This window comes from Eucyclogobius newberryi, unplaced genomic scaffold (genome assembly GCF_026437365.1).
Source record: "Eucyclogobius newberryi isolate DKJ021-1_F unplaced genomic scaffold, fEucNew1.0.hap1 SCAF_5, whole genome shotgun sequence".
NCBI lineage: Eukaryota > Metazoa > Chordata > Actinopteri > Gobiiformes > Gobiidae > Eucyclogobius > Eucyclogobius newberryi.
In genome coordinates this window covers 16,755,335-16,775,760 of record NW_027316167.1, presented here as the reverse complement: position 1 = coordinate 16,775,760, position 20,426 = coordinate 16,755,335, and the positions used below count along the sequence as shown (strand labels likewise).

General features: G+C 38.4%; 1 protein-coding gene across 3 annotated transcripts in view; it reads left to right on the top strand.

Annotated features, from left to right (window-relative positions):
• Positions 1 to 17,638: 17,638 nt before the first annotated feature.
• The window catches only part of LOC140380657 (ephrin type-A receptor 6-like), a 62,606-nt gene continuing 59,818 nt past the window's right edge, over positions 17,639 to 20,426 (top strand). For 2 of the 3 annotated variants that reach the window (XM_072464542.1, XM_072464540.1), the window contains exon 1: positions 17,640 to 17,978. Coding sequence is in view for 2 of the 3 variants with exons in the window: in XM_072464540.1 (XP_072320641.1) it covers positions 17,900 to 17,978 (79 nt within the window). In the remaining variant the exon portion in view is untranslated. Of the gene's footprint in view, positions 17,979 to 20,426 lie in introns of all 3 variants that reach the window. The other variant, XM_072464541.1, reaches the window with a different exon arrangement.

Here is a 20,426-nt window from a genome sequence, read left to right as displayed (position 1 = left end):
TACTCATGTTTGTGCCTTATATAATTCAATCAAGAAAGTTAGAATTTGTGACTTGTAGACTTTCAATAATGGCTAAAGTGATGGAGAGATCTTAGGTTTGGACTGTTCAGAACGTGTGCCTAAAGTTAGTTGTCTCTGTTAGTAGCAATAGACCCTTTGTGATTACTACCAAACTGGTATGTTGACTTGTGGATACAAAATATAGGTCATCATTATAAGTCTCCAACTTCAAAATTTAGATTTCATTCAAAACAATTGGATTAGATTTGATTTTAAGGGAAGTTCAACCATTCACATTGTGCTGTGCTCTTGTGAAAGCACTTTATTGGACACCTACAAATAAGGAAAATACAGAGTTTATAAAGTCAGCCCTGAGAAATCTAGGTACATTTTGAATCTATTTTTTGGTATCGAAATATCATGGTTCAATATTTTCACATATGAAGAATTGACTGTCAGAAATAAGCAAATAAAGTTTTGTAGTACTTAAAAATTATAGGTGCACATATATGTTTGTCTCCATGGGGATGTTATACTTTACTAGCAATATTTCATAGTATTTGCATGAATAGCTGCCTAGAATCTATTTAATTACAGGTGTTCATATTATGTGGGCTGACCTTACATATTTAATGCTATACTAGGCACTAAACTAGGCAGGTGGCTTACCGTTCACTCCTTTTAATGCAGTGAGATGAATAGTTTAAGGTCAAGGTTCACTTTATTGTCCCCCAAAGGTACATTTTTCCTCTGCATTTGACCCAATATGCTTTATATAGATTGTACATGGAATGCTACCCTTTACATTTACTGTATGACCACTTGACCACATGACATTTCATACAACAATATAAGATAGTTACACTTTCTTTCTCAAGATAAAACTGTCAAACGCTCACATTATGTAAGTGAATCGAAGTTTGCCCAACAACTTTGAGAACGCAATAACACAAAGGATATTCCACTTTGTTTACCTAAGGAGGGAATGTCAAGTGTCATCTTCACTTGTGTCTCACTGTCCCATTAGCATATACCTCTATAGCGCGCTGACCGGACAGGTTCAGTGGTCTCACATAGGCGTACAGCCGGTGACACAGGGGCCGTAGCGGTGCATAATCTCCAGTCAGCTTTCAGGCAGGTGGCAGAAGGGGAATGTCCTATTTATCCTCCCTGTCGATTGCTTCTTCTTCCCTTCACTCTTCGGCCCCTCCTGTGCTTTCAAAAACTCCCTATTCTTCCTGTCTCCTTGTCGCTGGATGGCTTTTTTTTTTTTTCCACTGTGCCTATGCATCAGGCTGTCTCCTCTTGGCTCACAGTCAGCCTTTGATCTTGCCGGAGCGAGCGCAGAGGTAGACAGTGATGCGCTGTGGCTTTTCGCTGCCTATTAATGTCTTAACTCCAGCTCTGCCTCGTGCTGCAGGTCTACTGAGACATCATTTCCACACAGCACACACACAATGACAGACCTGGACATCCTAATCACCTACTGTACGGTGAGTGCAACCCCAGCTACATTCAAATGAGGCTGGTTTAAAATGATATACTGAATGTGAAAGCGCGGTGAAACGCAATGACCTCTTGTCATATGTTGGTGGTCAAAATAGTCAAAATGTTATGCCATATGCCAGCAGCCATTTATGCAACCAGATGTATTAAATATTTCATCAAATTTAGCAACTGTATCAAACAACAGGGGAAGGCCTTTACTCCCATAGGCAAATCCTCTATCGCCTTCGCCTTCAATAAACGACTGACTGACGGAACACTCCACAAAGCCTGCATATTTTTTGCTATTTGGCTGCTCTCTCTTTTTTTTAAATCCTTGGCGAACCAGCTGAAAGTTCGGCCATGTGACCTCTTAAAGCTGGGGTTCCTGATTTTCCCACCACAAAAGTTTTTTAATCTGTGTAACTCGTCCCTCGCTCTCACAAACACTTCACATCATTACTATTCACAAGTATATATTTGGGTCCGTGCATGACTGTAAGACTTTTTTTTTAGATGATGAAGTGAAACTGGGGTGATCCGTCCAAGAGATGAAGTTTATTTGTAGATGCATACAGCCCACAGAAGTCTCATTTTTGTCACAAAGTGCTGCTTTTACTATACCCGTTGCTGGAAAACACAAAATTGACTTGCAAAAAAAGTTGGGTACCCCAGCTGTTAGTGTTAAATGTCAACAAGGGGCACAACATCAGGATGCATGAGTATATTGAACTTAGAGCCAACACTACTGACACAAGTCACAATGTTTCACAACGTTATGGATGGAATTGTGCTATTTTCTGTCACCAACAGGTGCCAACGCAAAGGGGTAATCTATTTACTTCTCTTGTCTCTTATTCACTGACAGACAGCTTAGGGAAATGTGAAAAAGACTGTAAATATTGTCTTGATATTCAATAATGATGTTGTGCTGAATGCTATAACTAATCTACAACCTGGCCATGTTTTGTTTTGGAATGTGTCAAGAAGTGATTCCCACATTGAAGCAATAAGCAGGCGGCTAAATTGAGATAAATGCTCTGTGTGCTCGGTTGCAAAATTGCTTTCCTGGTGTTTCACGCACAAATAATATTAGGAAATCATTACCCCCATAATAGTGAAGAATTAGTGTTGGAGGTTTGTTGAAAGATATATGGAAAAAGACCAAGATTTTGCACTGTGATTGGATAGAATAATGTCATGAGTATAGAATTAGCGTAAACACAAAATAAATGATTGGATGTAAAACACACAAAAAAGTATTATCTGTTTTTCAAGTGATGAAAACTTTAAACTGCGGGCAAGAAGCAGTTAAAAATAAAACATACTATTTTTGAATGGTCAAATGTCTTCAAAGTGGTATCCACAACAGGAAAAGGACATGCAACTGTAAACTTTAGATATGTTTTGTTTTTATTAAAATCAAGATCTGATCATTTAAAATCTCCAGTGCTTGAGGTACAGCCACTTCTGTGTCAGTGAAAACATGTGTTAGATTGTTAGAAGTGAACATGTGCTACGTTGTTAATTCAGTTCTAACAAACACCTTCTCACACCACCACATCCTCAGTGATGTTCCTGGGATCTTTGGGTGTTTCGGGTCTTTAAACACTCCCCCAGGTGACGCAGTTGGGGTGATCAAATCCCGACTTGTGTTTGAGTAGCTTGTGTCGACCACAGATCGTCCCGCTTGATCCACAGCCATCTTGATGCCTTCTCTGCTTGTTGTTTTGATGGCTTTTTTTTTTTTTAGTTAAAACGTTCATGGAATAAACATGAATGTTTTTGTGTTAAATATCCCTCAAAAGTACGGTGTGTTCCTAAAGTAGGTGTTCAACCAGGAAAGTTAACTTTGTGAAATGAAAAGTAGTGCATATGCCCTTAACAGTTTTATAACACCACCAGTACATGACGTGGTGTGTAGGGGTGTAGGTTAATTTATGTACTATACCTCACCACATGCCATGCCACTATTGAAACTAATCATTTTAATCAGCATTTGCTGTTTTGATCTTTCCCACACACAGTTAGTTTACAAGTCTAATTGGTTACAGCAGTCATTAATTATGTTTGGGTTTGTCCTCCCTCAGTTGCTTTACACCTCTCTCAATCCTTCTATTATCAATTCATCCTTCTGCCCTTTATGGAGTCATTATCATTCAATTATCATTCTTCACCTGCACTTCAGAAGTGAACAAAGTAGAGGAATAGGATTACTCGGTCATGTTCGGAAAAAGAGAGATTTCATTTCTGCTCTCTTCTCAGGGGCGGTCATCCTGCGCTGTCATGAATGTGACAATAGTATTTAAGAGATTTAGAGCTAGAGTGTTCTGTTTAATTCAGTAAGAGCAGTACTTAACAAAACAAGGTGTTAAAGCCCACAATTAAATATATGAGGAGCAGAGTTTGGGGTAACGTGTTAGGTAACACATTAGAGTACTCAAATTACTTTTTTAGAGTAACAAGGACCGTAACGTAACCGTTTTGTGCACCCTTAAGTTACTTTTTCAAACCAGTGACGCGTTAGTTTTGGTTAGGTCTCATCTCCTCACCACAATCCTAGAGCTCGGCGTGTTGTGAGTCTTGTCCTCACGCCAAAGAGAAATAAACTTTCCAGATGCACTTTTTGAAAAACTCCTTCTCCTTCGTTATAACCACTATTTTGTAGCCGAGGAGTAAATGAAGAGTAACCACATGAGTTTGATTTAAAATAAACTACAGTGTTAAAACAAGTGTGTTTTGTTGTTGTGCTTCGCTGCTCTTGCCAATCCACTCATTTTCTCACTCACAGCGGTGTTTTCATTGCTTGAGGATAAACCTACTTATGCTTATTGTATGGCCTTGTATTGTGGTCATCTGTCAACATAAAAGAGAAATAAAGCTCAGTCAAACACATTTACTTTGATTGTTCATTTGATATTTTAATGATTATAGGTAATACAATAATGTTGATTATTGGTAATGCAAGAGTACTCTAACGCGTTACTTTTATAACACTGTCGCGCAGTAACGTAACGCGTTCATTTTCCAGGGCAGTGACAAGGTAACTTAACGAGTTACTTAAAGGCGGTATGGACGATTTTTCGGCGATTTGAGAACGCAGGCGGAAGTGCGCATGCGCACTCCCCCGTGCACCTTAACACGGCGCGGTCTAAAACGGCGCTAAAACGCGGTCAAATAGCGGCGCAGTTTCAGGAGCTGCGGTGCGCGGCCGGCACAAAAATAACACGGCAGTTTCGGCCGCGCGCCGCGGCACTGCAGACACTCCCAATTAATAAATAGATAATAAGCAAATTAATACCCAAGTACTTAACACTAATAGTAGCAGTTGCAGAAACAATGCTGTTCTACTTAATATTCAATGAGTAAGTATGACTTTCTTGCAGGTAGCAGCAGTACTTATAGATAAATAAATGTGCAAAGGGGCTCAATATCCTGTATGAATGTAAAATATAAGGTGGAGTCTTTGCACCATGTATTGTGTGCCACCCCGTCCTGAGTTTTCTGTGCATGAAAGCGCTCCCTCTCTTTCTTTTAATCCTGTCTTCCCCTAAGTGCTTCCTCCTGGGCACGAGCCTCGGGGATCCACATGACTTGATTGTGTTTTGATGTTCTTGTGCAACTTACAAGTGCACTCAGCTCTCTGCACCCATCGTATACATTTTCAAGAGCAGTCAAGCAAAGGAGGAGACGGAGAGGAAAAAGCACATTTACCATCAATATTTACGGTAGAAATAGAAACAGAACATGTCCCTGTGTGCCCACACTTGAAACGGCATGAGAAGATTGGATTAACAACAGGACATTGTGTGTCATGAATGGTACACATCTTAATTGTTGAGATATTTGTCACCATTGAGTGTGGTAAATGTTGAAGTCTGTGATGGTGGGTTTTCGGGTCATTTTAGGCTTTATTATACCCTAAAATGTCAGTAGTTAAACATCTTAATTTAATTTACTTGAAATTCCTCAAAACACACTTTATTTTGTTCCTGCAATTTATCAAAAATGTGCTTTAATAATACCACAAAATTAATCTAGTTTGGTTCAGAGACGGAAATTATTATGCCTTGGTAGAGATAAGCCTCCACGGAGTGTTGGAAACTTGAACTTTCAATTTACTTTTAATAGCTTAGTTTTTTTCCCCCTTAATATTTATTGCGTGTACCACATTAACAATGAAAACACACACATTTTGACAGAACACGTACTCATGGGTTTCAGAGGGATGACAACTTAGGACCAATGCTGTATGAAGTGGTTAAAGGTGCATTATGAAACTTTTCTGATGGGGGTTGGCACCTCCTTGTCTCCATGTAATTGTGTTGTCTAGAATGTTCCACAGTATGCCAATATACTTACGTCACATGTATTCAATTACAGTTGTTTTTATTGCGCAGAAATACCCTGACAAACATGATTGTTACTGTGAGCTGCGTCGCCTCTCCGCAGATATGATATATGATAAGTTAGCCTAGTGGCGTCACCTGCTTGTCCCTATGACCATAAATACGTTCAATGCCGCACAGTGGATGTAACTTTAAGGGTGGTTTGTTCATGTGTCTTTGTTGATAAAAACCAGAGTTGCTTGTGCATAGATTCAGTGAGGAAAATCTTAACTGTGCATTAAACAAACTGCAAAGCGTGGAGCAGCATTTAATCTGTAATTTTCTCATGTCTCAGAGGATCCTTTTCTTTGAAGTCTTTTTGTCCAATTTCAAACTACGCACCCCTGCACTCAGATGCACAAACACTCAACAGCTGTATTGAGCCACATAAAGGACATAAATACGTCCGCACACATTTTTTTAAAAGCAATGCTCCTCACTGTTCAAAGCTGAACTTACTAGTCAAAGCAGCTAATACTAAATGTTTCAGAGTTTTATTTTAACACATGATATAATGGTCTTAAAAAAATAAAGGCCATGTCAGTAGTTTGATTCACAAAGATATTCTAGTCATAATTTGTCCTTTAGTTCTGCTGCTCCTGCACATTTATTATGCAGAGTGAATGAAAATGAATAATGCAGGTGACTCAATAGTTTTACGCAAGTTTGGTTATTGCCATGAATAATGGATTTTGATTAAAGGTCCTCTGAGGTTTGCCTTAGTTGTAGTAACAGTAGAACAGGTCTTCTAATAGTGAGACTAGTTGAGGTTAATAATGGCACCGGAGGTAGTTGAGCGTATAACCTTTGCCTTTGTTCAGTCAAATGATTACCGGCACAAGTCTTGGTTGTCCTGGTGAAGCTAATTCATAGTCTACCTAATATGTTTCTATTAATTTCTAAAGGGTTGGTTTCCATTGTATCTCCGTTGCATTTTTCAAATTACTTTTTGTTTTTCAAATCAAAATGGATTTACAGTATAGAACACATTTATAGAGCTTATCAAAGTGCAGTTGTTAATTCTTACTTTCATGTGTGAGTAAACTGACTCATATCTTTGCCCCAGTAAAACAGTTTTTAAAAATATTTTCCCCCTGTCTTGTCTTAATCAATTTATCTTCAATGTTGTATGTGGATTGAGTCGTGTAACTCGAATAAATGTCACTAAAATGCTGATGTTCCAAAAACCTTATGGATAAACCATGTTAAAAATACAAAGTGTCTATGATGTTGAAGTGTTATGCCTGAATGCAGAAGGCACAGTATGGTGCATGAGGCCACTTTTAGAAAAAACAGAGCAGTTGTGGAAAAATAAGCATTTGTTGGATAGAGAATGAAAAGTCAGAATGGGAATAATAACATACAATCAATCCTGTCTTCAGGCAAAAAGAGTTGAAGCCATTCAGCCCACCAAATGCAATATGAAAGATAGTTTTGTTTGGGAGCAGTAATAACGCCATGACAGATTTCAATGTCTGACTCTTGGATAAAGAAGTCTAATTTGTGAGTGTGATTTTGGTTGGAGCTGCAGGGTTGTGTTTGTGGTCAGACAGAGGGCAGTGTTCTGGTGCCATCTCAGCTCTGCCCCTCAGGCCTCTCTCTGGATCCTCTCTTCAAACAGAACCTTATCTGAACACTTTCCCTACAATGGGACTTTGTCTCTGAGCAGCTCAGTTATCGCCTTTAATAAAACTTGTGACAACCTTTAGCTTAAAAACATACATCAAACAAATGATATCAGGGCAAATTTTGAAAAACAAACAAACAAACCACAGAGATTCAGCAAAACGTTCCACCAATATGTAATTATTTATGGTAACATATTTAAGTGTTAAATACAATCAATTATTAAACAATGCTTGTCTTTTAATGTATGGGTTATTGATATTAATTTGCTTATATGCAACATGTTAATTATTGATTAAAGATAACTTAACACTACCATTTCTAATTGCTTGTGTTGAGAGAATGAGAATATATTGCCACAGTGATCTCCCCAGACTTTTGTTTATTATTTGTTTTGAATGTTTTTACTAGAAATATCTAATTGCTGAAGCTGACCTTTCTGTTCAGGCATTACACCTGGAGCAATTAGGCCTGGCATTTGGAAACCAAGGGTCGCTGGTCACTGCTCCTCTGTCAGATGCTTGTGGTAGCAGAAATGAAATAGTTTTGAAGGGCATGAAGCCTTTAATCATGGTGAGCACTGGACGTCCAGCCGGGGCTCTCACACAGTTGTAATCTGATCTATGAAGCAGAGCTCGCAGCCCCTCCTGCCTCTGGCATTGATCCTATCGACAGGTGTTCACAGGTGTTTCATGTGGTCACGCTCTGGACCTAGAGCCCCTGAGCTGCACTACAAAGATTAGCTCAACAGGAGAGAACAACTTTAAGTCATGTCCTTTAGAGCACATGACACCATCACCAATTAATTTGAGAAAAAAAAACATTCTTTATTATCAGCTCATGTTTATCTAGTAAGATGTGATTGATTTAGGAATCTTAAATTGGACATTCAGAAGTATAATTAAACATTGCTACTGGACAGACAAGGAAACGTTACTTCCTCATCCTATTTTGGTAGTTTTTCCTTGCCGAGGAAGAGAGGGCATGCTGTGCTGGGACATTTGCTAATTTCTAATTTTTAACATAGTTTAATCTGTTTTTCCCTTTGAGGCAACTGTTGTTGTGATTTTTCGGTGTTAGAAAAATAAACTTCATTTAATTCAATTCAAAATATTATTATTCAGGTAAATGTACAACGTAAAAATATTTGGTATGATTTCAAAATATTATTACAATAACAATATTTTTGTAATAATGGCCTTTGTAATAATATTATTACTTTGTAATAATTTTGTAACTGTAATAATATTTATTTACTCTTACTCTTACTTATTTTACTGTGACTCTTGAGAAGTAAACAGTAAATTGTAATTGGGAATAACATCTGATTCATAATTCTTAAGTTAATGCAATTGGAAGGACAAAACATTGAAAACAAAATCTGCACAATATCAGGTATTTTCAAATGATAGTCCAGTAGATCATATCTTACTTGCAATAGGAACTGGCAAGAGAAACTAAAACCTTCACTAATATTACTCAGCTTGAGTAATATATTCACCTCAGTAAAATATATTACCGGTACTCTAGCTGGAGTAAAAGCAATGTGTCAGAAAACAATTCAGAGAAGTATTTATTGGTAATTTTTTATATTTTTTTTCAGAAAAGTTAAAGGAATAATAGAGGATTTTTTTGCCAATTTGAGAACTCAAGCGACTGTTAGTCCCTTTTTAAAAAGTGTGCATGCCAGGGAAACGTGCTGCTATGCTGGGAACGAGGCTGCAGGTGTGCAGTAGCACGCAGGGAATGATTGACATGTGGGAGAACTACTCGGCTGTCCACGCTACGAGGAAATGAGACTCCAAAAATTCTCCATTATTCCTTTAATGTTTGTGAGTACCACACCACCTCTTCCTCAAGCAGTCACAAAAGCTGCAGACAATTTGATTAGTTTTTCAACAGCGATTTGACATTTCTCAAAATGTTCAATTAATTTATGTAGATTGGAATAAAGGGGCACTAAAAAGAAATATCTGAAACATTTTGTTTCCTTATGTGACATTACACCGGCTAGATAATTGTAGCCAATGCCAGCTATTAAGCAAAATGAATAGACAAAATATTTTGTGTTGTGACGTCTGGTACAAATGCATAATTCCAAATGAATATGCAAATTCCAGCATTTTCGGGTACAGATGATATGCTATGTGAACTTTTGCTCAAGGGCTGTCTCAGCTGAATATATCTGCACTTTCTTTTAAGAATAATCTATTTACACGGCTGTTACTCCTGGGATCACAGAAACATTAATAAAGCAAATGTTAATTGTGACCTTCTTGCTTTTGACTAAAATGAAAGTGCTCCTTAGGGGGAAAAGAAAGTTTATCAATCAAGCCCTGCGTTGGCAAAGGGCAGAACAAGCTGAATATTATATATATATATATATATATACATATATATATATATATATATATATATACATATATATATATATATATATATATATATATATATATATATATATATATATATATATATATGTCTCTTAATTTTCATACGGCCTCTTTTCACTGCCCACTGTTGCGTTTAGTTTTGCTGTGAATGGCAGACACTGTCAGAGGTTGGCTCAGTCCAGTGGAGTGAAATGTAAAGTCTGAAAATCACAGAAAATCCTGCTGACTCCTGCCTTTGAAGCTCGGAGCTGCTTGTAGCTACATAATGGGCCCACTTTGACCATAGAGCGTCTCAGAGGTTCAACTCCACACGCTTTATGTGTACATCCATTATAATAGAGAGTGAACCAGGAATCAGGGATGCCAGTGGTGGGCATTATACACTATTTTACCACTAGGGAATCTTCTAAAAACACGCCTCAGTTGTGTACTTTGTGTTATTAATGTTGAAAAATACTGATACAAAGTAAATAAACATCTTAATTAAGTAAAGAATCATTTTCTGGTAAAGGTTTGACCAGTTTTTTTTTTGCAGAATCTTGTATTTATTCAACAGCAGTTTTTTTAATTGAAAAAAAAGAAGAAAAAAGCACATTTACCACAATCGCATCCGTTTTAGAAAATAAAATTGCTGAACGAAGTAGGTAAAGAGCAGTGGGTGTGTATCGGTGGGGAATCTGGGAGAATAATGGTTACTCAGAACACTATATACAAACTTCAAGAGGATTAAAGTGAAAGGAAAACAAATGAAGCCTGCGTAAATTCAGCCTGGAAGACCTAACTCCACCCATCTACATCAAGGTCACCTGCTCCCCAGCTCAACCAACGCACCCAGTCCGGCCTGTCCGTCTGTGAGAGTTCAGATCTCTCATTCACCGCGGAACTCCTCCAGGTTTCTACATTTTCCCATGGAGGTTTTTATAGTTTTTCCTGTCCAAGAAGGAGGGTCCTAAGCGCAGGACATCGCCCCTCGCCCCTCGCCCCCGCTCCCCATCTCCAATCAACGCACCCAAGTGACTCCTCCCCATGGCACGTCGCACCTCTGCTCCCAATTAGCGCACAGCCGGTCCGATATTAACCCTCACTCAGACGGATCGGCCGCTTCAGACCGTATTGCGACCCACCACCTCCCCTCCTCCTCCTCTGCATCTCTCTCATCCTAATCATCTACCCTCTCACCATATCTACCACCACCAGTCTCCAGGCCCTGGGGGGAGACATCTAATACAAATAGATCATGGAGTGCCCATGATCGCAATGTCTTCCGCCGGGATCTGAGCGCCAAATAACCCCATGTAATAAAGCTTGCTAAACAGTCCTTTCTGTGTCGTCTGAGTCTCTCCAGGGTGAATTATAATGTGGTTAATATCACAGCTTTAATCTGGACACTAAAAAGCCATGTGGCCTCAAGTTCACAGTCCTAGTAAGTGTCATCTCTGTAACATTTGGATCCAACCTACACAATTCACATGTATAGGTCATTTCCTCAGCTGCTTTTCTTTATGACACATTAATATCTTTGAGGAAGTGAAAGTTTCATCTGTGCAATAACTTCTAACTAGTTCATACATAATAGATCTTAGTATTCAATACTTAATGCTTAAAATTAAATCAGCCTTTCAGTATGCATATAAATGTCTGCCCAAAAGAAATATTTAATGATGTGATTGGTGACAACTAAAAACATCTACTCAACTCAAACAAATACGATCTGAACTAAGGGTGGGCGATGTGGCTAAACAATCATGTCACAATTTCCTTGACAGATCATGATCTCAACTTGAATGACTGATATTTATATTAACTTTAAGAAGTAAATAAAGTATTCTGCTTCGGCATGTTCACACTTCACTGTGGGTGGGTTAAAGTCTGTGTTTGATCACAGAGCAGCATTGAACCCATAAGCCCATTGTCACAGGGATTTGGTCACATTACACATTACATTTTTATTGCTGTATTCTATTCAATTCAATTTGTTTTTGTAAAGCCCAAAATGATAAAAAACAGTTGTTTTACAGGGCTTCTCAAAATTGTTGACTTTACCAACAAAAAGTTTGAAATTCAAACTATGAAACAGCCATTGGTCAAGATAAACCAATGTTCACAGATAATAAACAAGAACAGTCCCAGAGCATTCCCTGTCCTTACACCCTCTTTCTCGACAAGAAATTACCCAGCCCTAATCTAAACTTAACCTCTATTGCTATTTTTGTTCGAATTTATTCTGTTTCCAAAAAATCTAGGTTCTGCCATGTCCTCTCAGCCCTCTTCCTTCCTCACTCTTCTGCACGAGCGGCTCAGGCTTTGGCTGTAATTGTGTTTTGATGTTTCCACATAGACCTGCAATTGTGCTCCATTTTCACAGACACAACATCCGATGTTTGTCAACACCATACTGCCTCCTAGAGACTGCTTCTTCAGTACTGCGCCTCATCTTTCCCCCCCGCCTGCTGATGTCTATCCCACATCTATCTATAAATGCTGGATGACTTCAGAGGATGTGCAGTGGACCAATAACATCAATGTGGGATGGGACCAAAGAAGACCTCCTTTCCCCTCTAGGGCCCTTGTCACTTGTAATCACTGTAACTCATAACCCAAACACGCACACACAAACGCTATAGACTGCAAGACTCAATTGTGCGCTTTGGGAGTAAATATTTGTGCTGTGCAAGCTCTAGACAGAAAAACCCTCCGCACCTCAGCACTGTACCATCAAATCATAAAATATTCAGGCTGCGAGATGGAGGGGAGAGACGAGTGAAAGTGAGAGAAACAGGGAAGCAAGCAGGCCAAAGACGGACACCAGGAAAAGAATGAAAGTAAAACTGCGTGGGCAGGACTCTGAATGTGTTGTTTGTGGAGAGGTAGAGCCGAGAGGAGGTGTGAGTGTGGCAGCAGGAGCGCGGGTAGAAGAAATAAAAGAGAGGTGTGACAGGAGCGAGTGAGTCGGCGAGCTGGGGATGGCTGCTACATGTGCAGGGCAAATAAAGATGTCCGCTGACAGGAAGAGAGGTGGAGGGAGCAAGAGGACAGCAGCAGCAGCAGCAGCAGCAGCAGCACCTGTGTGAGGCTCAGCACAGAGAGGAGAGGCGCCCAACAAAAGGGAGACTGAAAACCAGTGATCAGAAAATTGTGGGATGAAACTAAAGAGTTCCCATTAAAGGAGACATATTTTCAAGTACTTAGTATTGAACTATAACATAAGTAGATCATTATTTTACTTTTTGTTCATTGTAAACTGCAAAATTGAACAAAAACGGCTTGGTAATAGATGCATGTCCATTGACGTACTGTTCAAAACTGGAGCAATGATAAGCCTCTTAATATTGATATTTAGTCGTAACCAGCAGCAGATTGTCATTAACCCTATATGTTTCATTTGGAGTCTTCATTTTTCAAATAATCACAACTAAGTATAGGGATGTGGGCGGGGATAGGGGGTAGGTGAAAGCAGGAATTTTTGGAGAACTCAAACTTAATTGCAGGACATATACATACAGGATGCAAGGATACAGGATTACTTAAACATGCAAAAATCAATCAATATAAAACCTTGACTTAGCGAATGATGTGGCAAGGTTAAGAAATTATAAAGTTGAGTTTACATTAAATTGAATATTTTGGAAAATCTTGAATAATTCAAGGAAATACTTCATCTGGACAAAGGTGGGTAGAAAAAAAATACTCAAGTAAAAAAGTGTTTGTGGAAATTATTACTTATTAATGTAAGAGTGGCTGTCTGGGTGTAACGTCCCATTCATACTTTGAAGTCAATGCAATTGGAAAGACAAAACATGAATTACAAAATATGCAACAAAAAAAAACACATGAATATGTGAAGGAAGAAGTACACAAACTCACAGTGGGAAAATAAATCATAACCTTTTCACACATCAGAGTGCTGTTACTCTGCAAAATATTCCTTAAATAAGAATAAAATTATGGTGTAACAGAACTACATTCACATAAAATTGTATATATGTTCAAAATCTTTGAAAATTGAAATATCTAAAACTAATTATTACTTTTCTTTCTTGGTTTTATGGTGTTAAAGGTAAGAAAGCTGTGTGTTGGATCTGAAAACTGAGAATGATCTCAAAATGCAATGAAGGAACTTTTGCGAGTTGTCTGCAGACAATAGGAGTATTTTTAGGCAAGGTTCAGGTCTCATTAGTGCAACTTACAATAAAGTTTAGAATGCAATGAATTAATTACTGTAGGTTTTGTTTAGCTTATTTATAAATGAATGCATTTAGGTAATTGTGAAAACCACTTCTCTGAACGTCTGTGTTTCTGTGGTTTGGTTTAGTGATATCAAATGAACATAGAGAAAAAGTAAAAACTGGATTGATATATTCAGGGAACAGATCAGCAGCGGAATCAATACAGAGCTGAGAAGTGTAAATCTAAAAGGATCCTCGTCGCAGGAGCCTCTGGCCCTGGTTCGTGTCTGTGAAAATCCCAAACCAAGACCAATTATGAGCCTGTAGCATTTACAGGTCAGGACGTCCTGGAAGCTTCAAAGGGCTCTCACCAACAGCAGGGAGACTTTCCGTCCAATGGGACATGAAACGTAATGCTGACAAGAGCTTAAAATAAATAAAAGGGTGCATAATAGATTATTGACTATTTTGGTGAGGAATAAAAATGTCTTGCAAGCTGTATTTGTTTTCAGCATTTCCTACATGCAGCTTCAAGAGGTTGTAATTTTCTCTTTCCAGTGAAAATATTTACATTCATTTCACAATTATCCTCACGGCTATTCCCATTACTCCCAATAATTCTGCATGTCTATAACCATTGAAGCAACTTACTAACATTCTGATTAATACGTACTGACAAATAAAACTAATTTGAGCAAATATAGTCAAAATTATTCAGCCACAATGACTTTTACATTGGAATTAAAAACAGCTATTGCAAACAAGAGGCATATGGTGTACACGTCATTCAGAAAACATTCAACAGATGTTTAAAATCTCTTGCCTATGCAACAGCTTGTCATAATTCAGTGTGTGCACGGGGCAGAGTACATGATGCTTGAACCGATAGACTAACTGACATCCATCAATCATGAGAAAGACAAAGATATTTATGCTTCTATGACTTTATCTAAAGATAATAGTCTGTGATTGACCACTACGTTCAATAAAATACAGGATACAAACATGAACAGCAGAAGAACAGCAGACATTATGTGTTATAGTCTTGATTAACTTTGTCATCAACAGCGCTCAGAAAACAAAAGCTTTGTGGTTCCTCCATGGTAATGATACTCAACACATGCTATTGTTTAAGATTTGTCTCAAACAACTCTATGAAACATGTCACATCCATCAAGAGTAAAAAACAACATCAATGCAACAGAAAAAAACAACATAATATATTTTTTGCAACATTTTATATGGCATTGAATGCGCTGAATCCCTGTAACTGTCCATGGTGCTGATTCTGAACCGATGCATAAAATAAACTAACTTTTGTTGATTGTATTATTGGAGAATCCTTTCATTTATACAACAGTTTGTGGTTGTTAAAGGTGCAATATGTAACTTTTTGGCTGGAGGAACCACCACTATGTGATGTTATTGATTTGCCTGGAATGTTCGACAGAATGCCATTAATAAACTTCCTTATCTAAAATATCCCTGAAATCATGCATTCTTACTGTGGAGTGTATACACATAAAAAATGCTATGTACATGACTTTCCACGTTAGATTTGTCACAAATTGGCATGGAAATAAGCAGTCCAGTACAAAAACTCTGAACACAGGCGCTTTCATAAATTGGACAGATGGTGATGTCTGCAGCAAGTTTGAGAAGGTTTATGGAAGTTTGTGTTTTGTCCACACTTTTATTAAGAATTTCACGTTAAGTTTTATAAATAACTCGATCCAAAGGAGCCACCTGCTGGTCTCCATGGAGATAAATATTTTAATTGCCTTACTGTGGAATATTTGATGCAATGCAATAACATCTCCATCGTGTTAGCAGGTGGCCGACCCGGCACTAAAAAAAGTTACACCTCTAAGTTAATCAAAATCAGAGGGATACTTTGTCTAAATATAGATATATAAAACAGAGGACAAGAGGCGCTTTCAAACGGTTTGTAAATAACCGACTCTGTTCATTGAAGAACATCGGAGGAAGTGTAACTAAAGACTGAATCCAGAGTTAATATAGTTTGTTGAGAGGAATGGGCCAATACCCAGCAGAGTGCTAAAAGAGATTAGTGCCTCGGATCTGGAAGTGTCTTGAAGCTGTTGTAAACAAAAGCATTTCCTCCTTGTATTAAAGAGCGCACATTGCAGTTCAATACCTCTCCCCCTCAGGTGCTCGTCGTTATTAAAGGCAGGCTTGTGTCAGAGTGACTGGATCTGCATATTGCCTGATCAAAACTCAAGCTGATTATATTTGGACGTGTGTTTTATTGCAAACTGTTTACTTTCCCCCACTGTATAAACTAATCTGACATAAACATCTAAAACGCTTCAAGTCAAATAAACACATTAAAGGATTAAAATTGTAATCCTTATTTTGGGGATGTTTTGGGATAAAATGACACAGCAACAACAGTACACTTTTATTTGTTTGTAGCATTTACACTCACAGTTTAATAAGCAGCTCATTAAGGCTCTTACAAACATTGTTTTTGGTTAATGGCTAATTAACATTTCAGGTAATATAAGCAATCTGCAAATGCTTTTCTGTGGTATAAACAAATAACTAGTGCTTATTAATGTCTTATAAATAGTTTATTAAGACATTTTACTTTACTACAGTTTTTAATAGCAGAGAATGCCACAGCAGTTAACCATATCTCCCATAGAATGTTATGGATCTGCGTCAGGATCTCCTGGTTTTATTGTGTTTTCTGTCCTAAGATGTACAGTGTCAGTCAACTTGTCCAGCGCAATTATTCGGTTCACTGAATTAAAAACAATACTTTCAGATTGACAAACTTCTCTGAACCCTCTAGCTTGGAGTTTAGAGTTTAGTTTTTTTAGTTTTTGTTTCAATCAATCAATCAATCAATCAATTAACAATGAGTTTTCAAATCGCATTGCTGTTATTTCAGGGAATACATATGAATAATAGCTGTAAATATTCAACAACGCTGGTGTGTGTTGTCTGCTTGGCTTCCTCCCCATCAATAGCATCAGGCCCAGACACATTACTATTCCTCCACCATAATCCAATGCAGTCTAACCTACATCATGACACAACGCAGATTCTGTACTCTCATTACGGTTTCATATTTCTTTCCATCTTCTCCACCTCTGGCACAATCAATAGGCAGCAGAAGCAGCAGCACCCACACATTACAGGCGTCTGGTGGAAACATGTGCCTCTGCTCCGGCTTTAAATGGAATAAAACATAACAAAGTTGAAAATTTGGCGCTCACTTGAGTCAGGCAGCGCACTGTTGTATAAGAAGCCCCTCGTGTGCTGCGCCAGAGCATCAGTCCTGGGCAAAGCGAGCGAGGCGGAGGAGAGAGAGGCGCGTGCACTCAGTAACACCGAGACGCTCCGGGAGGATGCACTGGGCACAAGTCCGCGTCAAGTCGTAGGATGTGATTTTTGTTTTCTCCTCTCACTCTTCCGGCACCATTTTTGGAATAACAAAAATCCCCAGTAAGTTTATTCACCGTTTTTTGTTTTTTGTTTTGTTTTTTCTTCTTCTTCTGGATGTTATCCTCGGGCATCGCTTCGTCTGTCTTGCGTGCCCACAAACAACTGATCAACTCGAAGTTAACTTGCTCAAGTGGCGCGTTTCTTTTTGTGTTATTATTGCGGTGTTTTGCATGCCTTAACATTGTGAACACGTACCGGATCGAAAAGACTGAAGCGTTCAACTTCTGGATCGACATTGAACCCCAAAAGCGCAGACGCGGACTTCTTATGCGTTTTTCATGAAAGTGTCTCACCTGTTTTTCTTTTTGGGGCTCTGTGCGGGACTCTCGCGGGGATTTTAGCTCGGAGCGCACGTGTATCCGCCACGATGTGCCCCAAAGGGAACTACTGTGTCTTTTTGTTCCTGCTCAGAAGTGTTTTGTCGGAACCCGGGACTACGAACCAAGGTGAGCGTAAAGGACGTCTCCGTTTTTTCCACTTTTAACAACTCATCCACCAAATACATGCAGTCCAATCAAATATTCTTTAAAATATTGAAAAATCAGGATTAGTATATCAGCTACATGTAAGTTGTCAGTCTGGCAGTCATCAATGCATTGTTCACATACCCAGTGGGGGTTGTGTTATTATAATCATTTATTTCGTATCACTCTTTGAAGTTTAACATACCCTTATATGACCCAGCAAACTCATTTTAAGTTCTGATCAATATACATTACTCTACCGATCGTGGTCAACCCCCATTTGGACTCCGACATCGACTTTGCACCTCCTGCGTCCTGCACATAAGCCAGATTTTAATACCTCTTGGAACAGTCCCCCTGTACACTAAACGTATAACTATATAATGGCACCTTTTTATTGAAGGGGACGATAAATGCTCAGTTTTCAGAATTTTGTGCTAAAGATGGCGTAATATTTCAAGAAAATGCTTTTTTGAATGCAAAGAACTCCCATTGACAAAAAGATGGAAAAGTGGCAGAAACACAACAATTAGAGGGAGTTTTTTTCCCTCATTTTTTTGTTGCTGCCACAAAAGAAAGAAATATTGGCGATTTATTTTAATGCTGGTGTCCTATACCTCACAGCTTTCTCCAGTGTGAATTTAGAGACTTCACGAAGGACACAAGGGAATGGAACAGTTTTGAACCACCAACCTCCGCTGGCGAAACCTTAAATCATGCAGTGCTCCATCGTTTCAGAGAGTATAACTATATTTATTATATATTTTTACATGTTTGACGGTTCCTCTCTTTGGATAGTATCAAACTAACTCATTAACTAATGTCATTTGTGTAGAAAACATATTGTTAACAATCAGTCAAAAAATGGGTTCACTTTACAAACCAAACCAACTTTCTATTATTTACAATTTCCTGTTTTTGTTTAATTATATTTCTCTATTTCTCTAAGACACAATATCAGCCCTCTAGTGTCAATCTGAAGGGCTCTATAGCCAACACTAAATGGAGAGGTGTGACAGTATCTGTCCAAATCTTTCTGACACTTAAGGGACTGCAGCGTACTCCCTCTATATGTGTGTGGGGCTGTCAGCGGCCCGGCCTATTTCTGTGCTGTGTATGGCGATTTCTCATTAACAAGTCAAGCATATCATCATCTTAACTCTTATTTGCACCATGATCCAGTCCCACTGTAGCTGACTCCTGGTGGCTGGATTTATGCTGTAAGTGTATGTCATTTACAGTAGGTCAATGTGTCGCTGAAGCCAGAAATGAAGTCAAGCCTAAATACACAATAAACACTTTTAACGCGTTGTTAAGAGGTGATTTTAGTTATATTCCCCTTGGATTCGACCCATCCCTCAATGCTGCTGGGACCGCCTGTCAAGAGCAGAGAGCTTCTGCGTTACAGCGTTATGAGACCCACCTCCAGATCCTGTGCTGGACTTGGTCAGAACTTCTGTAGCTGGAGGATTTTGTTCGGTGCATTATTTTGGGTTGATGGGGGAAATCGGAGGAAACCCACCCAGACCTGGGAAAACACATGCAAACGGTGCACAGAAAGGGCCAGGAGTGAAGCGTGAGGGTAAATCATATTACACATTCAAAATACTTAAAATATTTAATAATGAATACTTGATCGATCAATCAATCAATCAATCAATCAAATTAATTTATAGAGCACAATTCGTACAAAGTCCAATTCAATGTGCTTTACAATGTTAAAAACACAATACAGTTCATAAAAATATAAATAGTGTATGTCAAAATAATTAAATAAAAACATAAAAACGAATTAACATGGTGTTTAAAATATTAAAAAAACAGGTAAAAGTATTTCAGTCATGGGCGCGACAAAACGGTCTTTAGCTTGGATTTAAACAGAGCCGGGGTGGGCGCCTGTCTCTGTCCTGACTCTGGCACCAGCAAGAGGCCCGGACCTGAGGTCCTCAGAGTCCGAGATGGTCCATATGGCACTAACATGTCCGAGATGTACTTTGGTGCTAGGCCATGGAAATACTACTAATAATTATATATTCACAATACTTTACATGCATGACAAAAGGTTTATGTAGAGAGATTTGAAAATATACACCTGTTTTGACTTTGGCTTTAATTTAATGTGTGAAGGCACCAACATTATACAACTTTATACATATCTTTATCCGTCTGACTAAATCAATTATGAAATATTGTCAGTTTACCAATTTAAAGAAAAACAAAATGAGTGAAAATGCTGGCTGTCTTCTCATCTTGATAGTTTATTGCATGCCGCAGTTTAAGTTAATATTTAATGTATTTGACTGTGTGTAACCTTCCTGTTTTTTTTTCATGGAATTACAATTTGAAACTTCCTTTAAGTGTATTTCTCCATTAGCTGCCCGCAATGCCACGCAAATACAGAGTTATGGGAATCAGTGAGTTTAATATTAA